The sequence below is a fragment of the Cebidichthys violaceus genome, unplaced genomic scaffold (genome assembly GCF_023349555.1).
Source record: "Cebidichthys violaceus isolate CVI_PGR_0920_01 unplaced genomic scaffold, fCebVio1.0.p SCAF_11, whole genome shotgun sequence".
In the NCBI taxonomy this organism is placed as follows: Eukaryota; Metazoa; Chordata; class Actinopteri; order Perciformes; family Stichaeidae; genus Cebidichthys; species Cebidichthys violaceus.
In genome coordinates this window covers 11,152,984-11,178,573 of record NW_027176274.1, presented here as the reverse complement: position 1 = coordinate 11,178,573, position 25,590 = coordinate 11,152,984, and the positions used below count along the sequence as shown (strand labels likewise).

Here is a 25,590-nt window from a genome sequence, read left to right as displayed (position 1 = left end):
ACAAAAAGGCAAAGATTAATTATTGAGCTGTTTTTATGACTCCATCTGTGCCCGTCACTGGTGTCAACTTCTGCAAGCACCTCCACTTTACTGTATTCAACCGTGCGTCACCGGATGCAAAAGCGCATGAGAGACGGTTGTTTTTAGGAGTTTCTGCCAGAAAGGGTTTATTTCAACACAAACCAAGATCTTTCTCTAAACCTAACCAAGTACGTTTGTTGCTAAACACGTGAGGATAATTTCTGGCAGAAAGGCTAATTGATTTCTTTATTTAAAATAGCAGCTGTGATCCTCGTGCCGCGCGCGCATTCGCTTTTTTACTTTCGATTTTGACTTCCTACTTTACTGGACTTGTTTTTTTTAGAGAAACTGCGCCCGATCTCCAACGCCTCCGTTCAGTTCGTGTGCGCGTGTATATTATAGCTCATATATAAATGTATCAGTGGTCTTCAATCGTATACAGTTGACCCACCTCGAGTATGTTGGAGAGCACAACACATATCCTCTTCGGCAGTCGGACCTGCTGAAAACTCATCTCCAAACAGGTAACACACCTTTTTCAAATCGGTACGTCTGTTTTAATGATTAAATCGAGCTGAAATCTAATCTATTTAAAGTTGTTGGATGTTTGATAGTGACAATGTATAATCGTAAGTGTTAATGTGAGCATGTGATGGCATGTCAGGCTGTTACTGTTATGACACTTGTTTGTGTTTCTAAAGACTCTGAAAGCACTTTTCCTCTCTCTCTCAAACACACACATGCACATAGTTCAGACCACTTGTAACATGTAGATGTATTGACTAAGGGCTAACACACAACAAAATAATCACAAAAGCTCCTCCAGAATACCATGCAGTGTTATCTATGTTTATCTATGAGGAGAAAGGACAGCGTACTCGATGTACCACATGTTGTTAATTGTCAGGCCAAATACTTCACACCAGAGAAACCAGACTTCTGAGTGAAGCTATCCTGTATCTCTTTTTTTAGCACACAAAATGGATTTCCAGAGGCTCCTCTTAGATGTAGGGAAGGCCCTGAGTAAGAGCGAGGTGAGAGCTTTGGCATTTCTTTGCACTGACTTCCTGGGCCGGAACCCGACCACAGTGGAGTCAGCCAGTGACCTCTTCTCTCGTCTGGGGGATCAAGACCGCCTCTCTGCTGAGCGACCACACCTGCTGACCGAGCTTCTCCTCATCATCCAACGCACCAAACTGATACGTGACCTCGAGCTCTCTGACGGAGCATCTACACCCAGGAGCCTCATCTCACCTTACAGGTGGACTTCCTATGTTTTACTGTTTTTAAGTAAAGCAACAAGCATGATTTAGTTCATAGAAAACCCCACATTCAAATAATTTTTAGCTGGTGAAATGCCGTGTAGTGTAGAAGTTATTCTCTCTGTTATTGTATATAAAGGTGTGTGTGTGTGTGTGTGTGTGTGTGTGTGTGTGTGTGTGTGTGTGTGTGTGTGTGTGTGTGCGTGTGTAGAAAAGATTTATAGCGGCAGAAACAAATGTGAGAATGTCAGAAACAAATTTTTACACAAATGATATCAGCGTTGATGGTATGCAAAAGATTTTACAGTTAAAAGCAGGGCCGAAATTTGTACTTGTAATTTAAATTTCACAGACAGCTGCATTCAATCTGTACTATAATGTACACAATACAGTTATTTTTTTCTTTTTCTAGTTTTTGTGTAACCTCACCTTATATTTAATAAACACACATTTTATTTCGACATTCTAAAATCTTTTCTACGCATTCACAAACTTTAGTTTGTAATAGTTTTATTTTACATGTTTACTAATATACAACAAGAGACTATTTCTGATTATTTCTGAATATAATTTGACATTCTCTAAATTTTACTGACCCTCATTTGAGCCCATAGGTATCAGCCATGATGCCTTTATGATTCAACTAATCCAAAAAATCTAAGTACCGGTACTTAATTCGATGTAGAAAATGATCCCAATCAGCGTTGCGTCCTCATTACTAAATATGTCTCCAGTGACCTCAGAATAGTTTGTCCAATCAAGCACCAGGCCTCCTTTGACAACATTGAACAGTTTGACTTACATTTTTTCTGCCTGTATTTCCAGGAAGCTGCTTTACAACCTGTCTGAGGAGATTACTGATGACGACTTGAAAGATGTGAAGTTCTTGTTAAATAAACATCTTCCTCGTAGAAAACTGGAGGAAAATGTTGTGAGTGTCAATGTTTGAACCCCATGAGTTAGATGGTGTTTAAGCAAACATCCATAGTCATAAACTTACAAAATATGTTATAAATAGTAATGTTTGTTCTTAATCTAAAAGATATATTTTGAAAAACATTTTTATTGTTAATTATATCTGACATTCACCTAATTATGGTAAAATAAAGTAGAGCTGTGAATTTGCTTAACTTTTCAGTCTACACTAGAAGTCTTCCTGGAGATGGAGCACATGGACCTCATCAGTGACAATAATCTAAATTTACTGGAGACCATCATTTCCACAGTCTGTCCCATGTTGAATGACAAGATCAGCGAGTTTAAAGCACTACAGGGTAAGATGCAGGAAAATAGTCTCATTGCAAAAAACAAATGTGGGAATGAGGATACAAAGCAGACACTGGAGACAGTAGGTTTACTTTTAAAGAGTTTAATTCAGAATTCAGAGGTGAGGAAAGCAGCACAGGAAACAGCAGAGCCTCCCAGAAGCCACTTGAGGAGACATTGCATTGACTTTAACCCTCACCTTAACCTTATCAAACTGCATACATTTCATATATCACTTCCATCTAATTTGAATATTTGCTGATCACTCTGTCTGTAAATAACAACCCTGTTGTTTACTTGTGTCATTTCTAACTACAGTAACTCACACCAGTCTTGTAGCTCAAGAATCAGGTCGACCAAGGTCTGTGTCGTACCCTATTGCACTGAACCAGGTACGTTCTTTGATATTGCTGTGAATCCGTCTTTCTGTGACAGATTTCTACCATAATGTTATGGCCACACTGACATGAAGTTACAGACGTCATGTTACTGACACTGTATTCTATCTGGGTAGCCATTTGTTTTGTTTTTTCTGCGTTTGTTATTAGGTCCCTCAATCTTTAGGTCCAGAGAGGAGTGCCTCGTGTGAAATGCCAGGTAAAAAGATGTCTTAAGATCATTTCGAAACACAATGGTGTGGTATATCTGTATTTTAAATACATTAATATTATATAGTGTGACATCATTATGAGATAGAAAGTTATAAAACAAATAAACATCAAACTTAGGTGATGAATTTTTTTCTTTCAAATGGCAGATGTTGCATCCATATTTACTTTAACTATCACAATGTTTTTTTATTACTCTGAAACGTGTCTAATTATAATGCTAGAAAAATCGCACTTTACACACTGAACATATGTTGTATTTTTACACATTTTGTTACATTTTCCTTCTCAGAAGAATTCCCATCGTTGGCTGAGGTGAGAATGTGTCATTACAAGTTCTATGACAAATACATTTTGACATATTTTGTGTCTAAATGAAAATGTATTTTGTGTCACACACAGTCCAACGTGAATACTTCCAACACCTTTATGGGTGAGTACTGTGTTGTGTGTGTTGTGTCACAATTGAGACCCTTTAAGTGCAGTGCAGTAGATGGATTTACTCTGAATCCTCTTGTATCAATTTCCTAGATTTGCCAAATGTGTTTCCCGGTGGCGATGAGAGTGAGGCCCTGTCGCTTGGACTGAGTAGTTTGAACACTGAAACAAGCTGCTGTGCCTCCTTGAAAGGTCATCGTAAGTAGTTTCTGTGTCAAGCCGTGAAGAAATTACATGTCAGACCTTTTAACTATTCAAATGTAATTTTTGCCTGTAATCGTCTGTCCTATAGTGAAGATAGATGATTTGGAAACGTTGCCGTCTCAAGAAAACAAGGCCTCCTCTGAACCACAGACGTCTCAGTCTACAAACACAAACATTGAGGTGTGTTTGAGGATTTATTATTTCTTCTACAAGTACATGTGCTCAAGTAATGTGGCACTGCGTGTGTTGTGAAGAAGTACAGCTATTGTTTAAACGTGTTATTTGTGGCAAAAAAGTACATAACTGTATCAAAGTGCAAGCGTTACACCTGTCTTGGGTTACAAATTTTTCTCTGTAGGCTTTGGAAGAATATCCCATGACTGCAGCAAAGAGGGGTATTTGCTTGATAGTAAACAACTACAACTTCACTAATTCCATGCATGTTCTCAAAAACCGGGAGGGGACAATGCTCGATGAAGGTAAGCTTATATGTAATTGGTGCAAACTGGTGCTCAGTCTGTATTCAGGCGTATCGCTGCATGTTTGTATTTACATTTAACTGTGTGTCTTCCAGAGTGTCTGCACAAAGTGTTTACGTGGCTCGGCTTTGAGGTAGAGATAAAGAGGGACTGTAAGAAGGAGGAGATGCTGTCTGTGTTGCGGGAGCTCGGCAGCAGAAACCATAGTCAGATGGACTGTCTGGTATGCTGCATTCTCAGCCACGGCAAGGAGGGATGTGTGTACGCTGTGGACGGCCACACCGTCAAGATTAAGGAGCTGAAGGAACCTTTCAACGGATTAAAGTGCGCCTCTTTGGCAGAAAAACCCAAGCTGTTTTTTATCCAGGCCTGCCAGGGCACCAGGGAGCAGAAGCCTGTCAACATTTGTGCTGATGGTCCTGCACGTGGTGCTGTTTGCAGCGATGCTTCTGTAGCTAATGATTCCATCCCATCCGATGCAGATTTCCTGCTGGGAATGGCCACCGTTCCTTCTTTCGTCTCTTTCAGAGAGAGGAAAAATGGCACGTGGTTTATTCAGTCATTGTGCCAAAACCTTGTCCAGATGGTGCCAAGGTTAGTGAAGCAAAACGTCAGATATTGTTGGATGATGTGGGTTCTTTTTAGTGGTGGAAAGTACATTTACTCAAGTACTATATAGAAGTACTATTTTTCATCTTGTCAGTATTTCCCTTTTATGTTACTTCATACTTCCAACCCATTACACTTCAGTAAGAAGTATGGTAAATGTTAAGTTACTTCATGTATTTCAAAGATTTTACATACAAAACATCCTTAAATATTTTATACATTTGACTACTCAACTGTATGTGAAATAGTTCAAATTAGCTCCACCAACTACAAAATTAATGCAACGGTTACATATTAATACATCAATGATAATAATCCAATAATATGATAATATACACCGATGGAGGCCATTTAGCTAACATGTTGTCTCTATTACTTCCATACTATATGCCTACTTATATAAAATCTCAAATGCAGGTCTAATACTTGTAATGGAGTATTTTCATTGTGTGTTATTGCTAGTTTTACTTGAAGTAAGTGATTTGAATATTTATTAATTGAATGATTTTAATTACTTCTTCGATATGTAATAGTTTGAGATTAGAGAATATCTAATTTGAGGTGTTTTTCTTAGTTTTTTATTTCACTATCTCACAGTAGCTTTTGTTTTCTTGCAGGGGTTGTGACGTTATGTCTATCCTGACAAAAGTAAATGCAGATGTTAGCCAGAGGACTGATTCCTACGGTGTCAAAAAGCAGATGCCTCAGCCCGCCTTCTCTCTCAGGAAGATGGTGGTCTTTCCAATCCCTGAAGCCCCTCCTCCCAGCCTGCCGCAGTCACGACAATAATCTGCTGCTTGTTTGATAGACTCACTCATCAGATGATCCCTGAGACACAAGTATTTTTGTCTTGCATTACTTGTTCACAATTGTAAGTCGGCTGGATACATTTTTATATAGCAGTAGTCCATAACAACACCTGAGCCAGCTCCACTTACTAAGCCACCTTGCTCCAAAAAAGCTTGTAAGTGGACTTTAAGTTGATGAAGTAGATACATTTGTCACAATCAATTTTTCATAATTTTATACCTGGTATGATTCACAACGTATAGACACAAGTTCAGCTCCCTTCCTCTATTTACAGTTTTAATGTTGAACTTCAATGAGCTAATCATTCACATTGATCCAGATGTAAGTGCAACAACCAAGACTTTTCTATTTTATTTTCAATATACTTTTAGAATGAATGTGATGGAATTATTCTTGCCATTGAATCCATGAAATCTTACAAAGTAAAATACAGTTTTCGATCAATGATGCAATAAATTGTGTATGCACTGCCATTGTGAAACTATTTTTGTAATTTCTCTCCATTTTGGTTGTGAATGTGCATGTAAATGCACCTTTAAAATGTTCTGTTCCAGTCTATTACATTTGTAACTTGCTGAGTCTTTAGTGCTTCTCTTTCAGGGTTCAGCTTGACATTTCCATAATGCCACAAATTTGCGAGTTGAAAATGATAATCTACCAAATAATGCTAAAATAATTAGTTGATGAATTGAGTAGTCAATCAATGGAAAATTAATCTCAATACATTTTATTTATTGATCAAATTATTGATCAATTGATCCAAAAAGTAATTGACAGATTCATTAAAAAGGAAAATACTTACTACTACTATTATTATTATTTTTTATTTTTTACTTAATTTAAAATATGTTTTTATCAACAAACAATACATCATAAACACATGAAGGTAAGGGCAGTATGGTGCCTCCAGTAGCCTATATGCAGAGACATCTACGTTCATACAAACACATGTACATTCTACACACACACACACACACACACACACACACACACATATATATATATGTATATATATAGTACATTCATATCCATATATTTCATTTAGGGTGTCCCTCAACAAAAGTAAACAAAAATAAAACGTTGGCTCTTCAAACCAAAATTCTACACTTTCTGGCTGCCGCTTGTTATGAATAAATCATATCCAGCCATGAAAGTAACCAGTGTCTTTACGATTACTTATGAGGAGGTTTTACATTTACTGAAATCTACTAACAAATTATCCCCAAACTGTTTTGACTCTGAGGCAGACACTTCACACTATCACCAGCAGGGGGCGGTAAACACTTTATATGCATACAGATGACCCGTTTGTGACCCGGATGTTGATATGACGGTAAATTCCGTATTTTCCCCCGGCCAGGTTACAATGAAGAATTGTTAGCATTTTCATATTCTTCATAATAACACAACTAGATGCCCAGAATAATAGAGATTTACCCGCAATATAGTCTTTAATCAGCCCGCAAACAAAACGACATAAAACTGTGAACATGTCTCAAGAAGGATATCAATCAGCTGCTGCGGACACGAGGTTTGTTGATTTATTATTACTCTAAGCGTGTGCTGTGAATATACAATACCATGCCGACAGTGTTTAATAGGCTGAGATAATAATAACAATAATAATAATGTATGAATGACAGGAGCGGACTACGTCAACGTGGAGCTACCGTTAGCTTAGCTGGACGTATATCTGAGGATTTTAAATACACGAATACAATGTTACCTTCACTGTCAACCTGCTTTAGAGTTTTTGGAAACTACCTTATTGTTTTATAGCAAATCATCACCTCAGCCCAAAAAAACATTCTTCAGTGTATTTAATATATTTGTGTTGTCTGTTGCCCTAAAACTGTGTCTCTGTGATAGATGTGTGTGTGTCTTTACTTTCCTCTCCCTCCTTTTCTAATATTTAATTGTTTTGATTTCTGAATTTGATTCCTTATACCCCCTACGTTGTATGTTTTTTGGTAATTCATTGAAAATTATTTATTAAGAAGAGTGTAATTTAATAATAATGAATTTCTGAAAAAGAGAGCTTTACTTTCATCAATACTATAAATAGACTTCATTTAAATAAACATCAGCTTTATAGTGTTCAGCGAAAACATGCAAGTGCAAGAGGGCTGAGGCAACATCATTTGAATTTGAATGGTGAAATTGAATGGTGGTTAATGGAATTGGTAGTTCACAGAATATGAAGGTATGCTGTCATAGATCCATGTAAAGGTGTGGATTTTGTATACAAAAAATATACATACTGTGTATTTTTATGTTAGTTAAAAAACTTAATTGCAGCAGTATTTAAAAAAAAAAAAAAAAAAAAAAGTAAAGAGAATAGATCCTTTTTTTGAATTAAATAGCCCCATCATGATTCTGAACATTGAGAAGTCACGTAACGTCAGCAGGCAGGCGTTGTTGTCAGTGAGCCTTATGGGAACATCATTCTCTTAGGAAGGATCTACTGTATAAACAAAATATTATTTGGCATCTAAATACTGTAAATTGGTCTTACCTGTTGCATTCTTTATATGCGGCCTGTAAACAGTTTACTGCAACCGCCCAGTTAATTTGGACTGTTTGTGGTGTTCAATACAGCTTGAATGCACACGAGACACAGAGGACCAACCCCAGGAAGACACCGATTCAAATCCTGCATGAATATGGCACCAAAAGTGGCAACCTTCCTGTGTACGTGATGGAGAAGGCTGAAGGAGAGGCTCACCAACCCCACTTTGTCTTCAGCGTGACAATCGGAGAAGTTGGCTGCACAGGTGAGTCACTGTCCCGCCTCCTGCTGTGCTGACAGCTGCCTGTCACTCCATGAAGCCTTTCAATTTGACTTGAAAATCACACGTTGATAAATTAGAAAGAGCGCTCCAGCTTCCGACGTATTGTTTGTCACTTCTTGCTTCATTGTCAGTCTGTTGCTGCAGTACACTCTTAAATATATCCTCTATATGCCTTGTTTGTTTAACTAAGGTGTCTCACTTCAGGCATAGAACAGTGCAGGTCCAGAGAAGTGGACGAGAAGCATTTGCAAAGCTGTGGGTGAGAAGGTGACAATGAATAACCCAGTCTTTACATGCTCTTGAAAAGGGACAGATTTGTCTCTGTCTTATTTTATATGTCCTTTCCAGTAGCATCTAGGGTGAACCTTTACTTTCCAGAATACACTATGTTTATCTTTAGAAGTGATTAAGTTCTAAGTGACTTGAGGTTATGGTGCTATTTTCTATCTGACTGTAAAATACAATTTTGAATGTATTACATAACCTGTAGTTTGTGTGTGTGATTGTATTTTTTCAGGTCAAGGTCCCAGTAAAAAGGCTGCTAAACACCAGGCTGCAGAGGCTGCCCTGAATATTCTGCAGATAGATGCCGGCAAAGTGTGAGTAGGGCTGAAATTATTATTGAAATCAAATTGATTGGCAGTGATTATTATAATCGATTTAATAGTTTAAGTAATTGTTTTTATTTTTTTTATTTTATTTTTCTCAATTGTGAATATTTGTCTTCTATGATAGTGAACTCAATTCATTTGGCTTTTAGACGTTGAGTTAGACTTCACAATTTAAATGTATCTGCTCGGTCTTTGGTAAATTATATTGGCATTTTCCACAACTTTCTGAGATGATAAATAGAGAAAGTAATCTGCAGATTAGTTGATACTGAAAATAATCATTAGTTGCAGCAATAAGTTGAGCCTCTTTAACCATGTCTCTTATTAGCTTTTTAGCATTTGCGTTGTTGCAATACAGACATGAAACTGCTTGACTGAGCCTGTCGTGAGTTTTGATCTGTTGCCGCTGTGGTTGGTAACTTCTGTGGTGGAATTCTCAACAGGAACGTTCCCGTGAAGTCTGAGAGTAACGGTGTTGTAGCAGAAACAGACAACCATCCCAACTCAGTGGGGATACTGCAGGTGTGTTAATCGTGTGTGTGTGTGTCTTGTCTGTGATGGTATATTAGCAAATCGTTGTGTATATGTAGTTGAAGATTTTCAGATTAAAGAGTAATAACCTAAGTAGGGAAAGCCTGATGTATTTTCTTCCAGGGGTTAAAAATGTACTAACCCGCAATGGAAAGTGTCTTGCAGCAATAGCAATATGTCCTTTATTATATGCACAGTAATTATTCTGATTTGAAATACTTTTTCCTTATTTTGTCATTGCTTTCTCTTATTTCTCCTCCCAGGAGTTAGCGTTGCAGAGAGGATGGCGTCTTCCTGAATACACGGTTTTAATGGAGGCTGGTCCGCCACACAAGAGAGAATTCACTGTTACTTGTAGAATGGAGTCCCTGTCAGAGAAGGGTGCGGGTGCTTTTGAGATATTTGTGTCATATGTGTGTTTGTTGTTCCTCCTGTTCTTAATCTCTTGTCTTATGTTTCGACAGCTGTAGGAAATTCAAAAAAGGGAGCGAAAAAGGCAGCTGCAGAGAAAATGGTGTCCAAACTTCAAAGTCTGTCCGGTTGTTCTGAAATCACATGGGTGAGTCAAGTAGTGTCCCCCCTTCTGAAGTGACCACTGGAGGCAGTTGCAACATGTCTCAATACATCCTCTCACAGTTAAAAGTCTTACAATTGTGTTTACATTCTTTGTGTTACATTTCCTTATTCAGACGCCGAAACCAAGCGTCCGATTTGAGAACTTAAGGAACTCCTCAGCGGAGAATATATCGTTACTGAGAAGAAACCCGCTGAGCATTCCCAACACAGACTATATCCAGATGATGCTGGAGCTGTCCAAGGAGCAGGGCTTTGAAGTCACGTACTTCGACATTGGTGAGAAAACACACACTACTGATAATAGATCTATCGATAGAAAAACAACAGTAGACAGTTAAAATCTGTTTATCACTGACGGAACAAAACGGCTGTGAGTAATTAATAAAACCAGCTATAAATACTCTAAAGGATTTCTATAATTTGTTGCATTAGCAGTAATTTATCACATCTCTGATACAGCTGTGGGAGAGTGGACAGTGATCACTGAATGAAATGCCACTAAAACCACTTTACAGAGAGATAATTACTGACTATAAATACATTAAATGGGTTTTCTGACCAGAAATAGAATCAAAAATGTGGTTTGCAACATCCTCAATGATGCAGATCTGGATCGATTTCTGGGCTGGAGGATGGGAGGAAGTGTAATTGGCTGAAAGGAAAGCCCACAAAGAAATCCCTTTTATTTATTTATGTGTTTTTGAAAGTTTCTTGTTGTACTTTGCAGATGAGCTGACGGTGAACGGCCAGTACCAGTGCCTGGCGGAGCTGTCCACCTCCCCGGTCACCGTGTGCCACGGCACCGGCATTTCCTGTAGCAACGCTCACAACGACGCAGCACACAGCGCCCTCCAGTACATCAAGATCATGGCCTCCACCAAGTAAAAACCTCCACCCGTCAACCTCCGCTTCACCCGTCCTGTCACCGTCACCAGCTGGTGTCCAGTGATGATGAGGCTGTAGATTGTACTCACCACTCGTCTTCCTGCCAGTGGACGCTATACGGTCAAGGTATATTTTTATATATAAGTATGTGTGTCACAAAGCAGATCGTGATCCATAATAACTCTCCGTACACTGACTGGAATCCGGCAACTTTAGAGCAGTATTTGTGAGATGACAAACTTTCTCAATATTAAGAATCCAATATAAACAAAATGTTGTCTTCAGGTTGTTAGAATACATCATGTTTTACTTGAGTGTCCATCATACAATATTTAAGCAAATGCACATGTGTAAATGAGATAGCAGCAGTGAATAATATGAAGCACTTCCACATTTTTACATAATAAGTTTATGTTGTATTTATCCACATTTGTTGTCTTGCTTTAATGGGACTTTTCCCCCCTTTCTGATCAGGATGCAGATGTTTTTTAAGTTCCAGTTCTCTTCATACATTTTTTTTCCCAGAGTTTCCCCCCTGTAGCATTATTTTGAGCCAACAGAAGATCTTAAACTTTTAATTTGCTTCAGAGATACCTGCCTTTCTGTTAAACTCTAAAAATGAAAGTGAATTGTAAAAGAGAAATGTTTTTGTCTTATATTTGAAAGGATGATCTGCATTTTGATCTACAGGTCGAATTAGTTTTTCCCCATTTCCATTCTTCCATCTGTCGTTATGCAATCTACAGTACAATCCTTGCTGTCTGTATCTGGTTGGCACTCAAAATAGATAAAAGATGTAAATTCATATTCTCATTCTTCTGGTCTGTTGCCATTTCTTTTTTTTTTTTGCAGTGTGCCTCATAATACCTTGTGATGTATTTAATAAGTTTAGGGACTGCTCTATGAACGCATCCCTGGTGGAGAGCAGCAGCAGCAGCAACATGTGTATGAATCCAGAAAAATAAACCAAACACTAAATGTCAACAAGTGTCCTTTTCCGTTAATGATCGTACGAATACAGTATTGAGGGAACAGATTGCTGCGCTTCCTGCAGGTACCGTGTGCATTGTTATTGAATGTAACGTCTCTCGTGGGAGCTGACCACCATCACCTTATGAGGCTGCATCTTTTCCTGTATCAGTTCAAAGGCAATTACTTCAGGGCCTGTGCACTGATGTAATCATTCACTCTTGATTTGTGCGGTTTAATAACTAAGACAAAGAGGCACATGTCAATCGTTCACCATCTAGTATTTATAGAGCCGAGCATTATTTGAGAAAGGATTAGCTCTAAACAATTTGAGACAACTTGTAGAAGTAGAATCAGATCTAAATAATGCAGACGACTCTTGTCTCTTCTATTGGCGCTGCTTAAGCCAACATTGAACTTGCAACAACTGTTTTTATGTCAATTGACTAATGTGTTACAAATAAACCACGCACTCCTCACCAGTTGAGTTTTACAGTTTTATTAGAACAAGCACTATGTAGCAGCAGTGTACAGTGTTCATGGAAAGATATGTACTTTGTTAAAATTGCACTTTAGAAGGTACCCATCAGGAAATCGATTTGAAAGAAACTGAGCTGACACAGTGCTTTGGGATACATGTCAGTCCGAAGCAAAAAACAAAAAGTCCAATTGAACAAAAACAAAAAACCTTTTTTTTTTTTTTTTTGGTAAGGCATCTGCAATATTCATTGGCAGGCTAAGTCGTCTAGACATGCAGGTGCAACAGTGGATGAAGAAAGCATGAAGAGGTTTTCATGATTATTTTTTTCGTTTCAGTCAGACTCCATGATACCAAAACCTACGCAAAGCATTGCCGTTACCTCTTCACACGACTGCTGTGATTCAGTCTCCTTATAAAATAAAATCACTGACGTAAGAGGACAAAGGAATCAGCTTTTTAAGTAGCGACCCATCTTCTAAATGTGCCGTATTTACAGTGATAACCAAGATGTGTTGGTTACATATTGGTGTAGCAGAGCAGTGCAGACTATCTGCAAGCATTTTACAGTCAAATCCTGTCAAAGACGTCTCCCTTTAAGACCGTAGACGAGACACTCGGTCTGCAGATAAACCCTCAACGCTATCAGTACAATGCATCCTCTGTGGGGAGGTGGAGACTGTATAATGTCCGGGGTCTGTTAATGGCGTACCTTCTTTGCATGGGGATTCTCATCAGTAGTGTGTTTGTGAGGCATTAATAAATGCATTAAGGCACAGCAAGTGAAACTGACACTGACAAGTTCTAGCATTGAGTTTGTGATCAGGGATAAAATTAAAAGCATATTAAGTACATAAAAAAAAGGGGATATGGATGCAAAGCAGTTCTACCTTTTTGGTTTGTAATCTACAGTACCATATGAACAGTGCACACAAGATGGATTTGCTCCACATAGTTTTCATTCTACATATTTATAGTCCCTCTTTTTTTTCCCTTCGGTGTCGTCACCCCGCGGTCCTGTACGAGGAGAATCCACTCAGATATGCTCGTACACAGAGTGTGGACAATGTGTGACTACGTGTTTGTGTGATGTCAATGATATTTACTAACTCTGTAACGCAAAAAGGGGGACAATAGTTTAAACATTTAAGCTAATCTGCTTTGCAATAAATACACAAAACTGCAAATAGGTAACTGGTGCTGTGCAGAAGCCCAGAATGCAGCAGTACAGTCTCTGGGGAAATCACAGACATTTTGATTCTTGAACTGTAAAATTGGTAGGTTTGTTTGGCTTTAAACATCTGAAACGTTTAAGGAAATATTTTTTATTTTTGACCTCCAGAATACTGATACGGCATTTTCATGGAGCGACCTGTAGGTGGCTCTGGTGTTTCTATTTTGGAGTAACTAGTTTACTTTTGGCTAAATGAGTTTTGGGAGTGCTGACATAATTCATCAGAAGGAAATGTATTCCTTTTTTAATATTGATTAATAAAGTAGGTACTCAATCATGAAAAATACCCCAAATACCAAACAGCTGGTAATAGTTGTTTTCTTTTCTTTGTTTCATCTCATTTAAAATGTTTGGTTGTGAGACAAGAATGTACATTTAAGATAATGCTTTGGTAAACTGTGACGGGAATTTATCATTGATCATTTAAAAACCATTGCACAACTTGTGATGTAGATGAGTGCTTTCCTCATGTTTCATTGTCAAGACGATATATAAAGCCCAAAATCATCAAATGTCAGAAGTCAGAAGTGTTTCATGTTTGAGAGTCCATTATATATGGGGTGCCTACTATATAAGGAGGGAGTTATGTGTGTATTCATGTGACCATGTGATTCAGAGGATGTGGTTTCATGTAACAATGTTTAAAATTAGACAGTGGAGTAAAAGGGGCCACTCTATTTACACAGAATCTCCACTGTGAGCTGAAACAGATCTGTGTTGACCATTTCAAAAAGAAAACATTTGGTAAAGGTTGTAGGTGTCTCCTGCATCACATGTCCAAAACCCTGGAATAGGATTTACATTTGAATAATATTCCATCTATGGTCGCCATACTGACTCTGCTGCAGTTGAGATTAATATTAATTTAGTTGTTTCCCAAGAGAGAGTACTGCTATCACACAAATTCAACAGTATTAAAAAGGCAAAAATAAATAAAATCTGCCAATTCACATAATGCTTTTTCACTAAATTCTGAGTCCAAGATATTTTATAAAAATACCTTTTTTTCTACAATGATTGATGATATAGTAAATGCGGCTAAATGCCAGTGAAAGCTGCTCTCTAAACATGCAAATAGGTATCGTAGGTAATCAAAAGATCTACTTCATAGACTAGTCTAACCCAAACCGTCTTCAAATCAAATGGCTTCAACGGAAAAAGCGTTAAATCATGTGACTTGTATGGGTGTCTTTTTAAGGCAAGGACATACTCGGAAGTCGAAGGAGCAGAGGAAAGATCTACATAGGAGTGGTACGAGCTTCCACAAGCACAATGAAGATGATCCTACAGGATGTTTCCATGGATGGACGACCGTGTGGCCGTGCCACAGAACCTCGACGGGCGTCAGGCCATCCCTCAGCTCTGTAGCCGCTCTGTATCTCTGCACACGGATGTTTCATCGTAACATGTTTCTCTTAACACCTTCTTGTGCATAGGCGACAGCCGTCTTTGTCTGCGATGAAGATATGATGGACATGGCAATCCGTGTGCTACCACAGGTTCATTGTAGATTCCATATTGATGAAGCCGGGGTTCTTGCGAAGCTCCCAGTACGTGTTGTTGGAGACCCACCTCTCCTTGTGATTGGCATACACCACTTTTCTGCAAGAAAAGATGGAGAAGTGATGAGGAGAATATTTAATGTATTAAGATATACATACATATATAATACATACATGCATACACATAGTTCTGTCTGTGAGTTTTATGCATTTGGTTGGTGGTCCTGTGCTTACTTGAAGAAGCGTGGCTCCAGTTTGATGTTGTTCTCCTCGTTCCACTTCCTCCGGACTCTCTGCAGGTCCTCAATGCGCTGCTTTTCTGAAGACGCCATCTCCAAGTTCCCCTCCTCCAGATGCCTGCGTGACCCAAACACAACTTTTCAGTGAACAGAAATCAGAGGGTCAAACAAAGAACAGCAATAACATATTGCATTTACAAAACTCAAATATTCACTCATTTTGATAAGCAAAACAAAACAATATTACGAGATTAACTCCTTAAATTAATCTTGTTTTTGGGAAATCAGTGACATTTTATTTTGCATTCGGTGGCAGCAGCGTACTGGCAGCAGAGGATGTGACGCTTTACCTTTGATCAGGTCTGAATCGGGCGTCTGTTCGGGGCAGAACATCTTTCAACTCGGGGCAAAGTTCATTCAATTCAATGGCAAACCGGGTGAAGCCGTAGTACAGCTCGTAATCTGTCGGCATGGAGCCTGACAAGGAGAGGAAAGAACGTAAACAAATATCTTAAAAATCAACTATAATATTTGTTAACTTTCCTACCCCATGCACTGAAATGTGTCAAGGAACTAAATATATTGTCAAAAACGTTCCAATGGACCTTAAGTGACCAGTAACTCCAGTCAGAGGGGGAGGTCCAGTGAACCACTGCCTACCTGGCCTCCAGATGCATTTGGCAGAGGGTGGGACACCACAGTAAAGGCCCTCATGCCATTTTCCAAAAAGCCTGTGGATCACTTTCCCTTCTTGATCCATCACAAACCCTTGAACCTCATTCACATTAGAACTCCAGTAGTTTCCCTGAAAGACAAACATCATGTTGATAGCTGCACATTTCCACAATGCAGTGCATTCCAATCACGCCTTAACACTGATTGCTGAAGCGGTTTTACCTTAACGAAAGTAAGTTTGCAGAGGCAAGCGCTGCTCTTTGTGTTTCTGATGGTGATCTCCCCGTAGTGTTCGATCCACCGCTGTCCACTGAGGATGTTGTGCACACAGGTGGTGACTTTGTTCCATTCATATTGATCTCCAAACCTATAAATATACAATAACAGCCTTGATTGTAGAGATGAAATGTGTGGATTTGGTTTTAAACATTACTCAAAGCTGCTGGATCAAAGATACCTGGGAATCATGAGATTCACACTCCCGATTGGTAATATCTCCATCGATTTCCCCCAGAACTTGTTTTTCCATCTCACATCTGAAAAGCAAATCAAACATAAGGAATAAAATACAATGTATTCACCACTCAAATCTTTGCATTTCTTTTAAAAATGTAAGAAATAAAAAGCTATTTTAATCAGTACAAATTCAGCTGGAAATGAAAAAAGGCTTAATGAGACTGGAAGGCTCATCTCCAAAGCCAGAGTCGCCATGAGGAACACCCCTCACTAACCTACCTTGCCAGAAGGTGAAGTTCTTGGACTCACAGTGGCAGGCAGAGACGGGAGGATGGTGGCTCACCTGTGACACAAGATCAAACTAGAATTACCGCCTCACGGTTGTACGCCTCCGCCAAGCAGTCAAGTGGCAGTTTACATCCATGTCTGTCATTTCATTAGTGTGAAATTGTCAAAATTTCAAAGTTAATTCTTGAGTTATACCCAAAAATGTGTTTTGTGAGGACCACCAAATTCTAATGAGTTCATTGTTGCGTCCAAGTGGACATTTCGTGCCAAATTGTAAAAAATTAGCATGTCATAAAAGAGTCCAAAAAGTCAAAGTATAGTATGTCATAAAAAAGTAAAAGTAAAAGTCATAGTAGTGTGTTCTAGAAAAAAGTACAACAAAAGTCATTGCCTAGTATGTCATAAAATGTCAAAAAATTCATAGTATAGTATGTCGATAAAAATGTCGAACACACCTGTTCGGAGAAGAAACAGAAGCCCTTGTCTTCCCGGATACATTCATAACTCTCTCCGAGCAGCGGGTTGAATGGCTTACTTCCTGCTCTGTAGTAAGTGGATGAGTAGCCCGAGACGGCAAAAGCAGCGACGACAACCTGTCACAGTCAAAACAACACGGCCAATATCAACAAGAGGGGATTAATCGCTTCCTATTAAAAGGCTTTGTCACGAATAAGCCAAACATTAGCATGCAGTGGCCACGATCAAAAGGACAGAAGACAGATAAGAATAGGAGGATCCAAGGTGGACAGCTGCAGTGGAGCATATCACCACCTCACAGACGTGAGACTTTGTGTTGGCTGGGACTGACAATGTCACCTCATATATAAACAAATACGGGTGTGATTGACACAAAATACGGCAGTAATTTCAAACCAAAGCAAACATTGAATTGCCTTAGGAACAGCGATGGAGGGTCACCCCGTTCTTACAGCTGACCTGATGAACATTTGATTTCTTTACCATGCGTTCAAAAGGATCCTCGGTCTCAGCGGCTTTGTCCAGCAGCTCGCTGTACTCCAGCTCTTCACACATGCGCTGCAAGGTGTTGAGGGGCTCGTTGAGCTCCACAGGCATGGACACTTTGGACAAGTCCTTGCCGATGTTGTTTCTCAAGATGTTCCAGAGGTTAATGTTGCTGGTGTCGGGACACGGCGCCGACAGGCAGCTTCGCCGGCCGTTACGGAAGGCACTGCCAGCGAAGTCTCCGTTGGCCACTGAGATGAAGAAGAAGAGACCTCACTGACAACTGGTTCAACATTAACTGTGACGCCTCTGCTCTGAATCATGCTCTTTATGATATAATCATAGTTATAATCTTTATTTATAAAGCAAGTCAACTAAGTCATTACATTTGGAACTTTAAGGGAACAATAAGAGAGCTGCAACATCGAAACCCTTCATCTATGTATAGAAAACATGTCGAGATTGTCTAATTACAACTTGTCTTATGTGACAAAAACTGAAAATATCCCACTCTTGATTTGATAAAACAAGACATTTGAAGATCTGGGAAATCTGTGACTCTGACATTTTATAGACTAAATGATTAATCAATTAATTGAGAAAATAATCATCAGATTAAGAGATTATAAATTGCTGATTTAGACAATAGACATTAACTGGACAAGAATAAAGTAGGTAAACCAATAGAAGTAATACCAGATAAAAGAAACTAAGATATAATCCAAGTAAAATGAGATTGAGCTCTGCAATAAATCTATGTTTTAAAAAGAGATTCAAAAGTCAGCCTCATTCCCACGAGTAGGACGTTCATAAGCTTTGGACTGTGCCCTCTGGTTAGGAGCCTGGTGCACTATAGTGTCTGGAAAAGCCTTGTACAGGCTTGTATGGGATGAAAAGGACAGAAATCTAGGAAGGGAACAGGCCATGAATAAGATCTAAAACATCCAAAAACATACTGTGTGTCAGTGTTGGCTAAAACATGTGTGATGTGGTCACGCCTCTTTATTTCTGGTTAGACGCCTGGCATTTCTTGATTGGATTAGCTGTCAACTAACTGGGACACATGACTCTACTGCTGAAGGCTTTACAACATCAAATGTGTTAAAATGACAGTGGGTCTACACAGAAATGTGTAGAACATTTACACTCTATTACCAATACGATATACTGCTGTGTGCTATGTGACAAAGATGATGAGATCCCATCTCTTGTCACAAAGATAGATTTCATAAAGTTTAAGAGAAGCCCTTGGCACAGAGCAACCCTGCAAAGTCAACTGCCTCCGCCACATTGATGAATGATCCTGCCAGATGTGTCTGTGTGTGTGGATGTTGGAAAGGAAAACACGGTTGATCCAGCCAACGGGATCCCCCCCTCCATTAATGTCGAACAGGGAATGGATGGAGGCTCGGAGCTCATGATGGTGCAGGATTGGACCTACTTTGTCTGGAGACGTTATCAGTCACACTGGCGTTGTCCTCTGAAATGTTATCGCTCACATCGCTGACGTATGACTCATCGTCTGAGCCCTGCGAGGGGGGAACAGGTACAGAGCGGAGTGAGTCAGCGCAGTAGAGTACAACACACACTCTGATCACACCGCCGTAGCGCTTTGCCAGCGGCGAACAAACTGCAGCAGTCGTCCGGCTATCTGTCCCGCTGCAGTAATCACAAGATGAGGCGCTGCGGCATTTCCATACTTTACATGAAGCAAACACAATGAGGCCATTGAAGCTGCCAAAGAGCAGCACATTGTAGCAACTTGCTGTAAAAGCCCCTGTTACAGTCGCCTGCTGCGACGGTTTGACCGACAGTGTAACACAGGTCTGAATGGGCCCGCTGTTGGAGCTGGATGATGGGGGGGGTGAATGATGAATTTTCCTTGGGGAGTAATCCTTCAACACGGCTCAATGCATGCCCGGGGAGCTACAATGCTTAATGGCTCTTCAGAGACCACATATACTTGGAGCAGGTTGTTCGCATGAGTTTAAAAAGGGAGAAGGCAGAAGTGATGGTACAAAGTGCCTTTTTATAACAAAGCTAGATGATACAAATCAAGAGGAATAGACAGAAGAGGAGTGTTATGATTCAACTGAGGGATGAAGCCTTGGGGCAGATTGAAAAGAAGTCCTTCTGTGTGCCTGCCTATAATTTGAGTTTCCGTTATATATGCTTTTCATGCTGCCTTCAGTAAATGCTGACTAACTCCAGCTCCGCACACAGCCATCGCGGTGATGTTTTATCTGGCTTCCCAGCAGCAGGGCTAATTCAACCCCTTCCTTCCTCTACAAACCACCCCTTATGGTCCAAACTGCCGTTCTTTCCTAAACACTCAACTGTCTCAACTGTCTCAACTCTCTCGTACCTCATTCTCCGACGAGCTGGCTGACAGAAGCACTTCCTGGGCATCAAAGAACTCGGAGACAGACTCCGACATGGAGAGTCGGCTCTCATTAGAGGCCTGCTGAGTCAGAGGGATCCCCATCTGTTCTCCAGCCTGCAGGAAAAACACACAAGCAAACACACGAGATGTGCACTGTGCCTCGCTATGATGACAGGTTTAAGAACCGAAACAGACCCAAACACAAACACAAACACCATCAGAAGACGACACAGGGTTCATTTCGCGGCATGTGTATCCTTGCCAGAGGGCGAGCTCTCATCCGTTTTTAATTCGTCTTTTTTTTCCTTCTTCCATTAAACTTAACGTCAGGTTCTGCATATAATAATGATCCTTAAAGCCTACCTGCCAGGGTGTATTGGAAAAACCATCAATCTATAAGCACAGGAATCAATAATGCGACTGATGAATGCATCATGCAAACACTCCAACTACCCGGTCCGCCTTGGGAGCCTCATTGTTTTAGCAATGTAAGAGTCAGAAATCTGCTCTATCAGTGACCGATCGACACCAGAGACCTACCTCATCAGGCGTGGAGATGATGTTCACACTGACAACTTGTTCATTCAGGACAGATTCAGAGTGGATGCGGTTGAGTCGGGTTCGAAGTTCTGCATTTTGGGACAGGGCCTGAATAATAATAAAAGTAAATAATAAACGTGTGGTTTATTTTCCGCTTGCTTTGCTGTTTTTCTGATACTGTTGGGTAGGGGTGGAGGGAAGATCTAGTGTCTGATGCACTGGATGTGGATACTTTGAAAGGCTTTGGAACTTCTTCAAGGATATCTCAATTCTCTCACATGATAAGTTGCTGACATTCCTCCTCTCCACACTGGAAGTGAAGCGATCGCTTACTAAAGCAACTACTCTAAAAGATGGCGGGCAAAAGCCTACGGTCTTCTCAGGTTACCTACAAACTTTGAAATACATCATTGCACAGAAAGAGGACAGGTTTGTTTAGTCTGTGTCATCTTTTAGAGGATATTTTAACAGGAGAAATGCTGACAATGGAAAAAATAACTCTCTAACCATGCATATGGACATTTCAAATTAGACTTAAGAAATATCTGAAGCTATTCTTATTCCTATATATAAGAGACACCAAAACAATGAGCTGAAACATGCTACAACGCTAAGTAGAGCTGCGGGGAGCTGCAGAATGAGGTGATCATTCTCTGTGGGTTCATCACTACAAACCCCCCTTTTCACACGCAAGTAGTTATATAATCTTAAATATACACATATAGCCATTTTTAGTAAATTTGTACACGTGAAATAAAACATCAAAAAGACAAAATTAACTCAGTAATGCCCCTTAGAGATTAAAACAGTTGTCATCAGCAGCTGTCGCTGTTACGACCATAAATCCTAATCATCAACTTCCCACAGAGCTTTGCCACAAAAACCTCACCTCCGGCCTACAACAACAATGTCACACAACTATCCAATTAGGAACAAAGCGGAGATAAAGCAGAAGAAACATTTCACTGAAATGATGTCGACTGTTAGCAGAGGAACAGTCCAATTAAATCACTGGGGTAGAGAGACGGCCCTAAGGAGCCGAGTTAATGAACTGCACAGCACATTTTTCTCTCTCAATTAATACGGGAAAAGATGATTGAACTTTCACCCTTCGCTTGCTTGTGCTCTCATCTCCACACGTCTTCTTTTTCTATTGTGATTACAGCGACGGCTTAGAATAAACTGTAGCTTGTGTGTTTCATCTGACATCCCGCCGTCGTGAGAGTATCTTACAACATGACAACTACAGAATGGGTTCGTCTTAAAGACACACGGCTCAGATTATTGCAGTTATTTCCTCACTAATGTCCTGATCACTCCGGGCGAATACACGCTAACACAGCATCACACCAGGCATTACGAACGTGAAGAAGCCAAAGATGTGTGACAAACGGTTCAGATTAACTAATAGTAGGAGAGAGGCATCATGGGTAATGGTTGTAGACGGCCCATTACCTGTGACAGAGACTTCCTGAGAGAGTTGATCTGGGCTGATTGGTCCGACTGCTCCTGGTCAGACAGAATCTGTTTGATCTTTTCTTTCTCTATGGCTACTGTGTTGAAGGCCGACTTCAGCAGGGAGTGGACTGCACAGAGACAGGATCAGATTGAATCAGTATCATATACAATCACAGCTGTTTTGTCACAATCCTTGAAATAAAAAACTTCATCCTCAACACACATGCCTTTGATGTTTGATTAACAAATCCTGTGCTACTCGTCTCCTATATTGTCTTGGTTTTCTAGGCTCTTTTTTATTAAATATGTAAAGCGTATTTGAGTATCTTCAAAAGTGCTCAACATAAAACATATTTTTATTACTATGATTATTATAAGCATAGTTATATTCAATAAACCCAGTGATGCATTGAGTTAGTCTCGGTTCACCAAAATTAACTGAATTCAATTTCTCTCAGTTATAATGAACAACATTGTTTAGAGTAAATTATTATGTGTTAAAAGAAAATCACAGTTTATTAAGACTAACTTTGGCTATAGTTTCTATACATTCGAATAAAATGAAGTTAATTGCTGGTATCTTGGAAAATGGCAACATGAGCAGATCAATCCCTTTATATTAGGAGTTAAAACTGATAATGAACCATATCTGTAATTCAGCTAATAATCACTTACTGCACAGGAAAACTTTGTTTCCACACAACTATGGCAAGTACAGTGGGTCAAAGTTGAACCAGAAAGTTGGCCTTAAAACTGAGACGGATGTTAACGAGGATCAGTTGGTTAAATAAATAGTATTTATGTGGAATAAATACTATTTATTCCACATAAATCACACAGCTTCCTTTTTGTGTGATTGTTTTCTTTCCTGCCTGACTTATTTTTATTGTTCCAAGATCTCAGAAATTAACTTCATAAATTACATCATAACCAACATAACCAACTGGCAAAACTACCGTATGAAAATTTGATCTAGGTTGTAAGAAAGCAGAATAATCCTGTAATATCTACATATGAAATGAAAAACACTTGGACACTTCTCGCCTTACAACCCTGCAGCCGTGCATGCAGCCTGCCCACCTTTCTGGGAAATTGTGCAGAATTCCTCCTGAAGCTTAATGTAGTCACTGGCACACTCGACGCTGTCTGTCAGCCGGGAGACGGGGGGTTGAAAGTCCACCAGCTCGGCACACAGGTTGGGGTTGGATGAGTGGAGACGGACAGGGGACATGCTGGCAGACAGAGGGACCTGGAGAGAGATGACGACCACAGAGGACCACCGTCAGTCAGCTGAGGGGCACAATAATGTGCTGTTTGTCTGACAGAACACGAACCTTGGTCCAAAAAGGAATAACTCAGAAATGAACAACACATCCTGCAGTCTTTGACTTACTACATCTAGACATCTCTAAGGACTAAGACTATAGGGAAGCTTTTAGATCACGTGATAGCAAATCTATTCATGAGAGAAAGATGTCTTGAAATTGGGTGGTTAAAAAGAAAAGCAACAGTGTGTTAAAGCACATTTAGGCTTTTTCAGAAAAGTACAGATGAATATATTAGGCAAAATAAGGGAGAATTAGCAGAGATGGAAAAATCCCCACTCAGGCCATAAAAGATCACATCAATGATGAAAATGCTCTGTTGTAAAAAGAGCAGTGGGAGGATATTTCACTCTTGCTCAATAACTCTAACTGGACATACGGGCTCATGCAGGAATCAAACCTGTGACTGTGATCAGTTACATCAATGTCTCTCTGGCCACTACCAAACCTTTCAAACCACTTTTATATTTAACGGTTACTGTACTGTACTTTATGTGCAAAACATATTGCCCCAAATCACTCCCTACTGACTATAAAGTGGGTTATATAGTGAGTTCACCATTTTGTAGAGCTGTCCGAATATACAGTGAGAATGATGATACAGTATATAGTGGACTCAAAGCATCCCACAATGCCTCATGAAAAGTAGTGTGCAACCGATTAGTAACCGAGCACTAAACACCATCACGCATTGCGCTGAAGCAAAAATGGCAAATGGACGAGAGGAGAGAGAGCAAATCCATAATCCAAATCCATCCGGAAGATAATATACTCAATGTGAGCAGAGCAGCGCATCACAACACAAACGGCCACAAAATACTTTGGATTTATTTATTTATTTAATTGTGCGCTTATTAACCCCACATTGACAACGGTGGCATGTACCTCTTTACTTCTTCCGTTCTGACCTTTCACAATAAAAGCTTGAGATATTTACGCTGAATTACTGCTTATCAGGGGAGCTTAAATTCACCCAGAGCACTTCGATGAAAAGAAACATCAAGTTATATACAATGTTACAATACATGTTGTTATATTCACTATATATATATATATATATATATATATATATATATATATATATATATATATATATATATATATATAGAGAGAGAGATATAGATATATAGTATATGTATCTGTGTATATATCTGTGCTGTGTGTGTGACTTAGGTACCTGAAGCTGGAATTTTGGATCTTTGCCGACACTTTTTGTTCTCCATCTTCTGTTCAAGCGCTTTTCTTTCTTTGACAATTCTACACAATTGGTCTTTGTGACACACGTGGATCAAAATATGCAAAAAAAAATGTGGTTAATAGATCAAACACATCACAAATAAAGCAAAATAATTGCAGTGAAAATGGCAAAACCAGACCACGTTCACAAAAATGAGTTGCAAACAAAATCTTGAGGTAAATGGAATGTGCGGTGTTAAAAAAACCCAATGCATTTCAGCCAAAAACTATAATACAAAAAAATTCAAAAGATACAGATCAGTTGGAGAAGCAGCCAGGTGTTTTGTGAGCAAAGCTTAATCCTGTCTGTCTAGACAGGTAGTCAAGGTGACTTCCCTGGAAAAAAGGCCACTTCAAAAATAAGTGTGTGTGTGTGTGTGTGTGTGTGTGTGTGTGTGTGTGTGTATGTGTGTGTGTGAATGTGTGTGTGAATGTGTGTATATGTGTGTGTGAATGTGTGTATATGTGTGTGTGTGTGTTTCTGTGTATCTTTATTTACCTGCATTTCTGTGAAGTTGGGTGCTGACTGTGTCCTTTGTAGAATCTCCAAACTCTGCAATAGCCGGCTCAGCTCAGTCAAATTGGACTGACATCGTGCAAGCTCTAAAAATAGAATTTACACCCACGCACGCACGCACACACACACACACACACACACACACACACACACACACACACACACACACACATTCAGTGTTATGTGTCATGAAATAGGGATCTCTCAGGGTTCAAAAGACTTACAGTAACGTCTT

General features: G+C 39.6%; 3 protein-coding genes across 7 annotated transcripts in view; 2 read left to right on the top strand and 1 right to left on the bottom strand.

Moving 5' to 3' along the window:
• Positions 1-461: 461 nt before the first annotated feature.
• On the top strand, positions 462-6,170 carry casp10 (caspase 10, apoptosis-related cysteine peptidase). Of its 2 annotated transcripts, none has more exons than XM_068704763.1 (13): positions 462-545; positions 994-1,282; positions 2,109-2,214; positions 2,422-2,557; positions 2,868-2,941; positions 3,098-3,146; positions 3,453-3,472; positions 3,560-3,590; positions 3,689-3,793; positions 3,888-3,979; positions 4,158-4,278; positions 4,374-4,872; positions 5,505-6,170. In XM_068704763.1, exons 2-13 carry the CDS (start codon positions 1,002-1,004, stop codon positions 5,674-5,676), a joined length of 1,686 nt encoding a protein of 561 aa, XP_068560864.1. In that variant the 5' UTR covers positions 462-545; positions 994-1,001; the 3' UTR covers positions 5,677-6,170. The 2 variants fall into 2 exon arrangements, with proteins under 2 accessions (XP_068560864.1, XP_068560863.1); XM_068704762.1 differs by having other exon boundaries at positions 3,450-3,472.
• Positions 6,171-7,042: 872 nt separating this feature from the next.
• prkra (protein kinase, interferon-inducible double stranded RNA dependent activator) lies at positions 7,043-12,073 on the top strand. Its single transcript, XM_068735312.1, has 8 exons — positions 7,043-7,228; positions 8,296-8,471; positions 9,007-9,088; positions 9,544-9,622; positions 9,895-10,012; positions 10,096-10,190; positions 10,321-10,483; positions 10,935-12,073. Exons 1-8 carry the CDS (start codon positions 7,188-7,190, stop codon positions 11,090-11,092), a joined length of 912 nt encoding a protein of 303 aa, XP_068591413.1. The 5' UTR covers positions 7,043-7,187; the 3' UTR covers positions 11,093-12,073.
• A 471-nt stretch (positions 12,074-12,544) lies between these two features.
• Positions 12,545-25,590, bottom strand: part of osbpl6 (oxysterol binding protein-like 6) — a 31,606-nt gene continuing 18,560 nt past the window's right edge. For 2 of the 4 annotated variants that reach the window (XM_068704758.1, XM_068704759.1), the window contains exons 8-23: positions 25,338-25,441; positions 24,780-24,872; positions 23,358-23,526; positions 22,275-22,405; positions 20,820-20,927; positions 20,262-20,393; positions 19,338-19,425; positions 17,894-18,147; positions 17,389-17,526; positions 16,925-16,988; positions 16,647-16,725; positions 16,412-16,556; positions 16,175-16,319; positions 15,865-15,991; positions 15,510-15,632; positions 12,545-15,375 (exon numbers count right to left, since the gene is read on the bottom strand). In XM_068704758.1, the coding sequence (XP_068560859.1) occupies positions 15,264-15,375; positions 15,510-15,632; positions 15,865-15,991; positions 16,175-16,319; positions 16,412-16,556; positions 16,647-16,725; positions 16,925-16,988; positions 17,389-17,526; positions 17,894-18,147; positions 19,338-19,425; positions 20,262-20,393; positions 20,820-20,927; positions 22,275-22,405; positions 23,358-23,526; positions 24,780-24,872; positions 25,338-25,441 (2,012 nt within the window). In that variant the 3' untranslated portion in view covers positions 12,545-15,263. The remainder of the gene's footprint in view (positions 15,376-15,509; positions 15,633-15,864; positions 15,992-16,174; positions 16,320-16,411; positions 16,557-16,646; positions 16,726-16,924; positions 16,989-17,388; positions 17,527-17,893; positions 18,148-19,337; positions 19,426-20,261; positions 20,394-20,819; positions 20,928-22,274; positions 22,406-23,357; positions 23,527-24,779; positions 24,873-25,337; positions 25,442-25,590) is intronic. The other 2 variants (XM_068704760.1, XM_068704761.1) reach the window with 1 other exon arrangement.

Excerpts from the sequence above, each read along its gene's own strand:
- prkra (XM_068735312.1), top strand. The coding sequence starts at position 7,188 with ATGTCTCAAGAAGGATATCAATCAGCTGCTGCGGACACGAG. Across the intron at positions 7,229-8,295 it reads TCAGCTGCTGCGGACACGAG|CTTGAATGCACACGAGACAC; the intron begins GTTTGTTGATTT and ends TGTTCAATACAG. Across the intron at positions 10,191-10,320 it reads GTTGTTCTGAAATCACATGG|ACGCCGAAACCAAGCGTCCG; the intron begins GTGAGTCAAGTA and ends TTCCTTATTCAG.
- casp10 (XM_068704762.1), top strand. The coding sequence starts at position 1,002 with ATGGATTTCCAGAGGCTCCTCTTAGATGTAGGGAAGGCCCTGAGTAAG. Across the intron at positions 3,473-3,559 it reads AATTCCCATCGTTGGCTGAG|TCCAACGTGAATACTTCCAA; the intron begins GTGAGAATGTGT and ends TGTCACACACAG. Across the intron at positions 3,980-4,157 it reads CTACAAACACAAACATTGAG|GCTTTGGAAGAATATCCCAT; the intron begins GTGTGTTTGAGG and ends TTTTCTCTGTAG.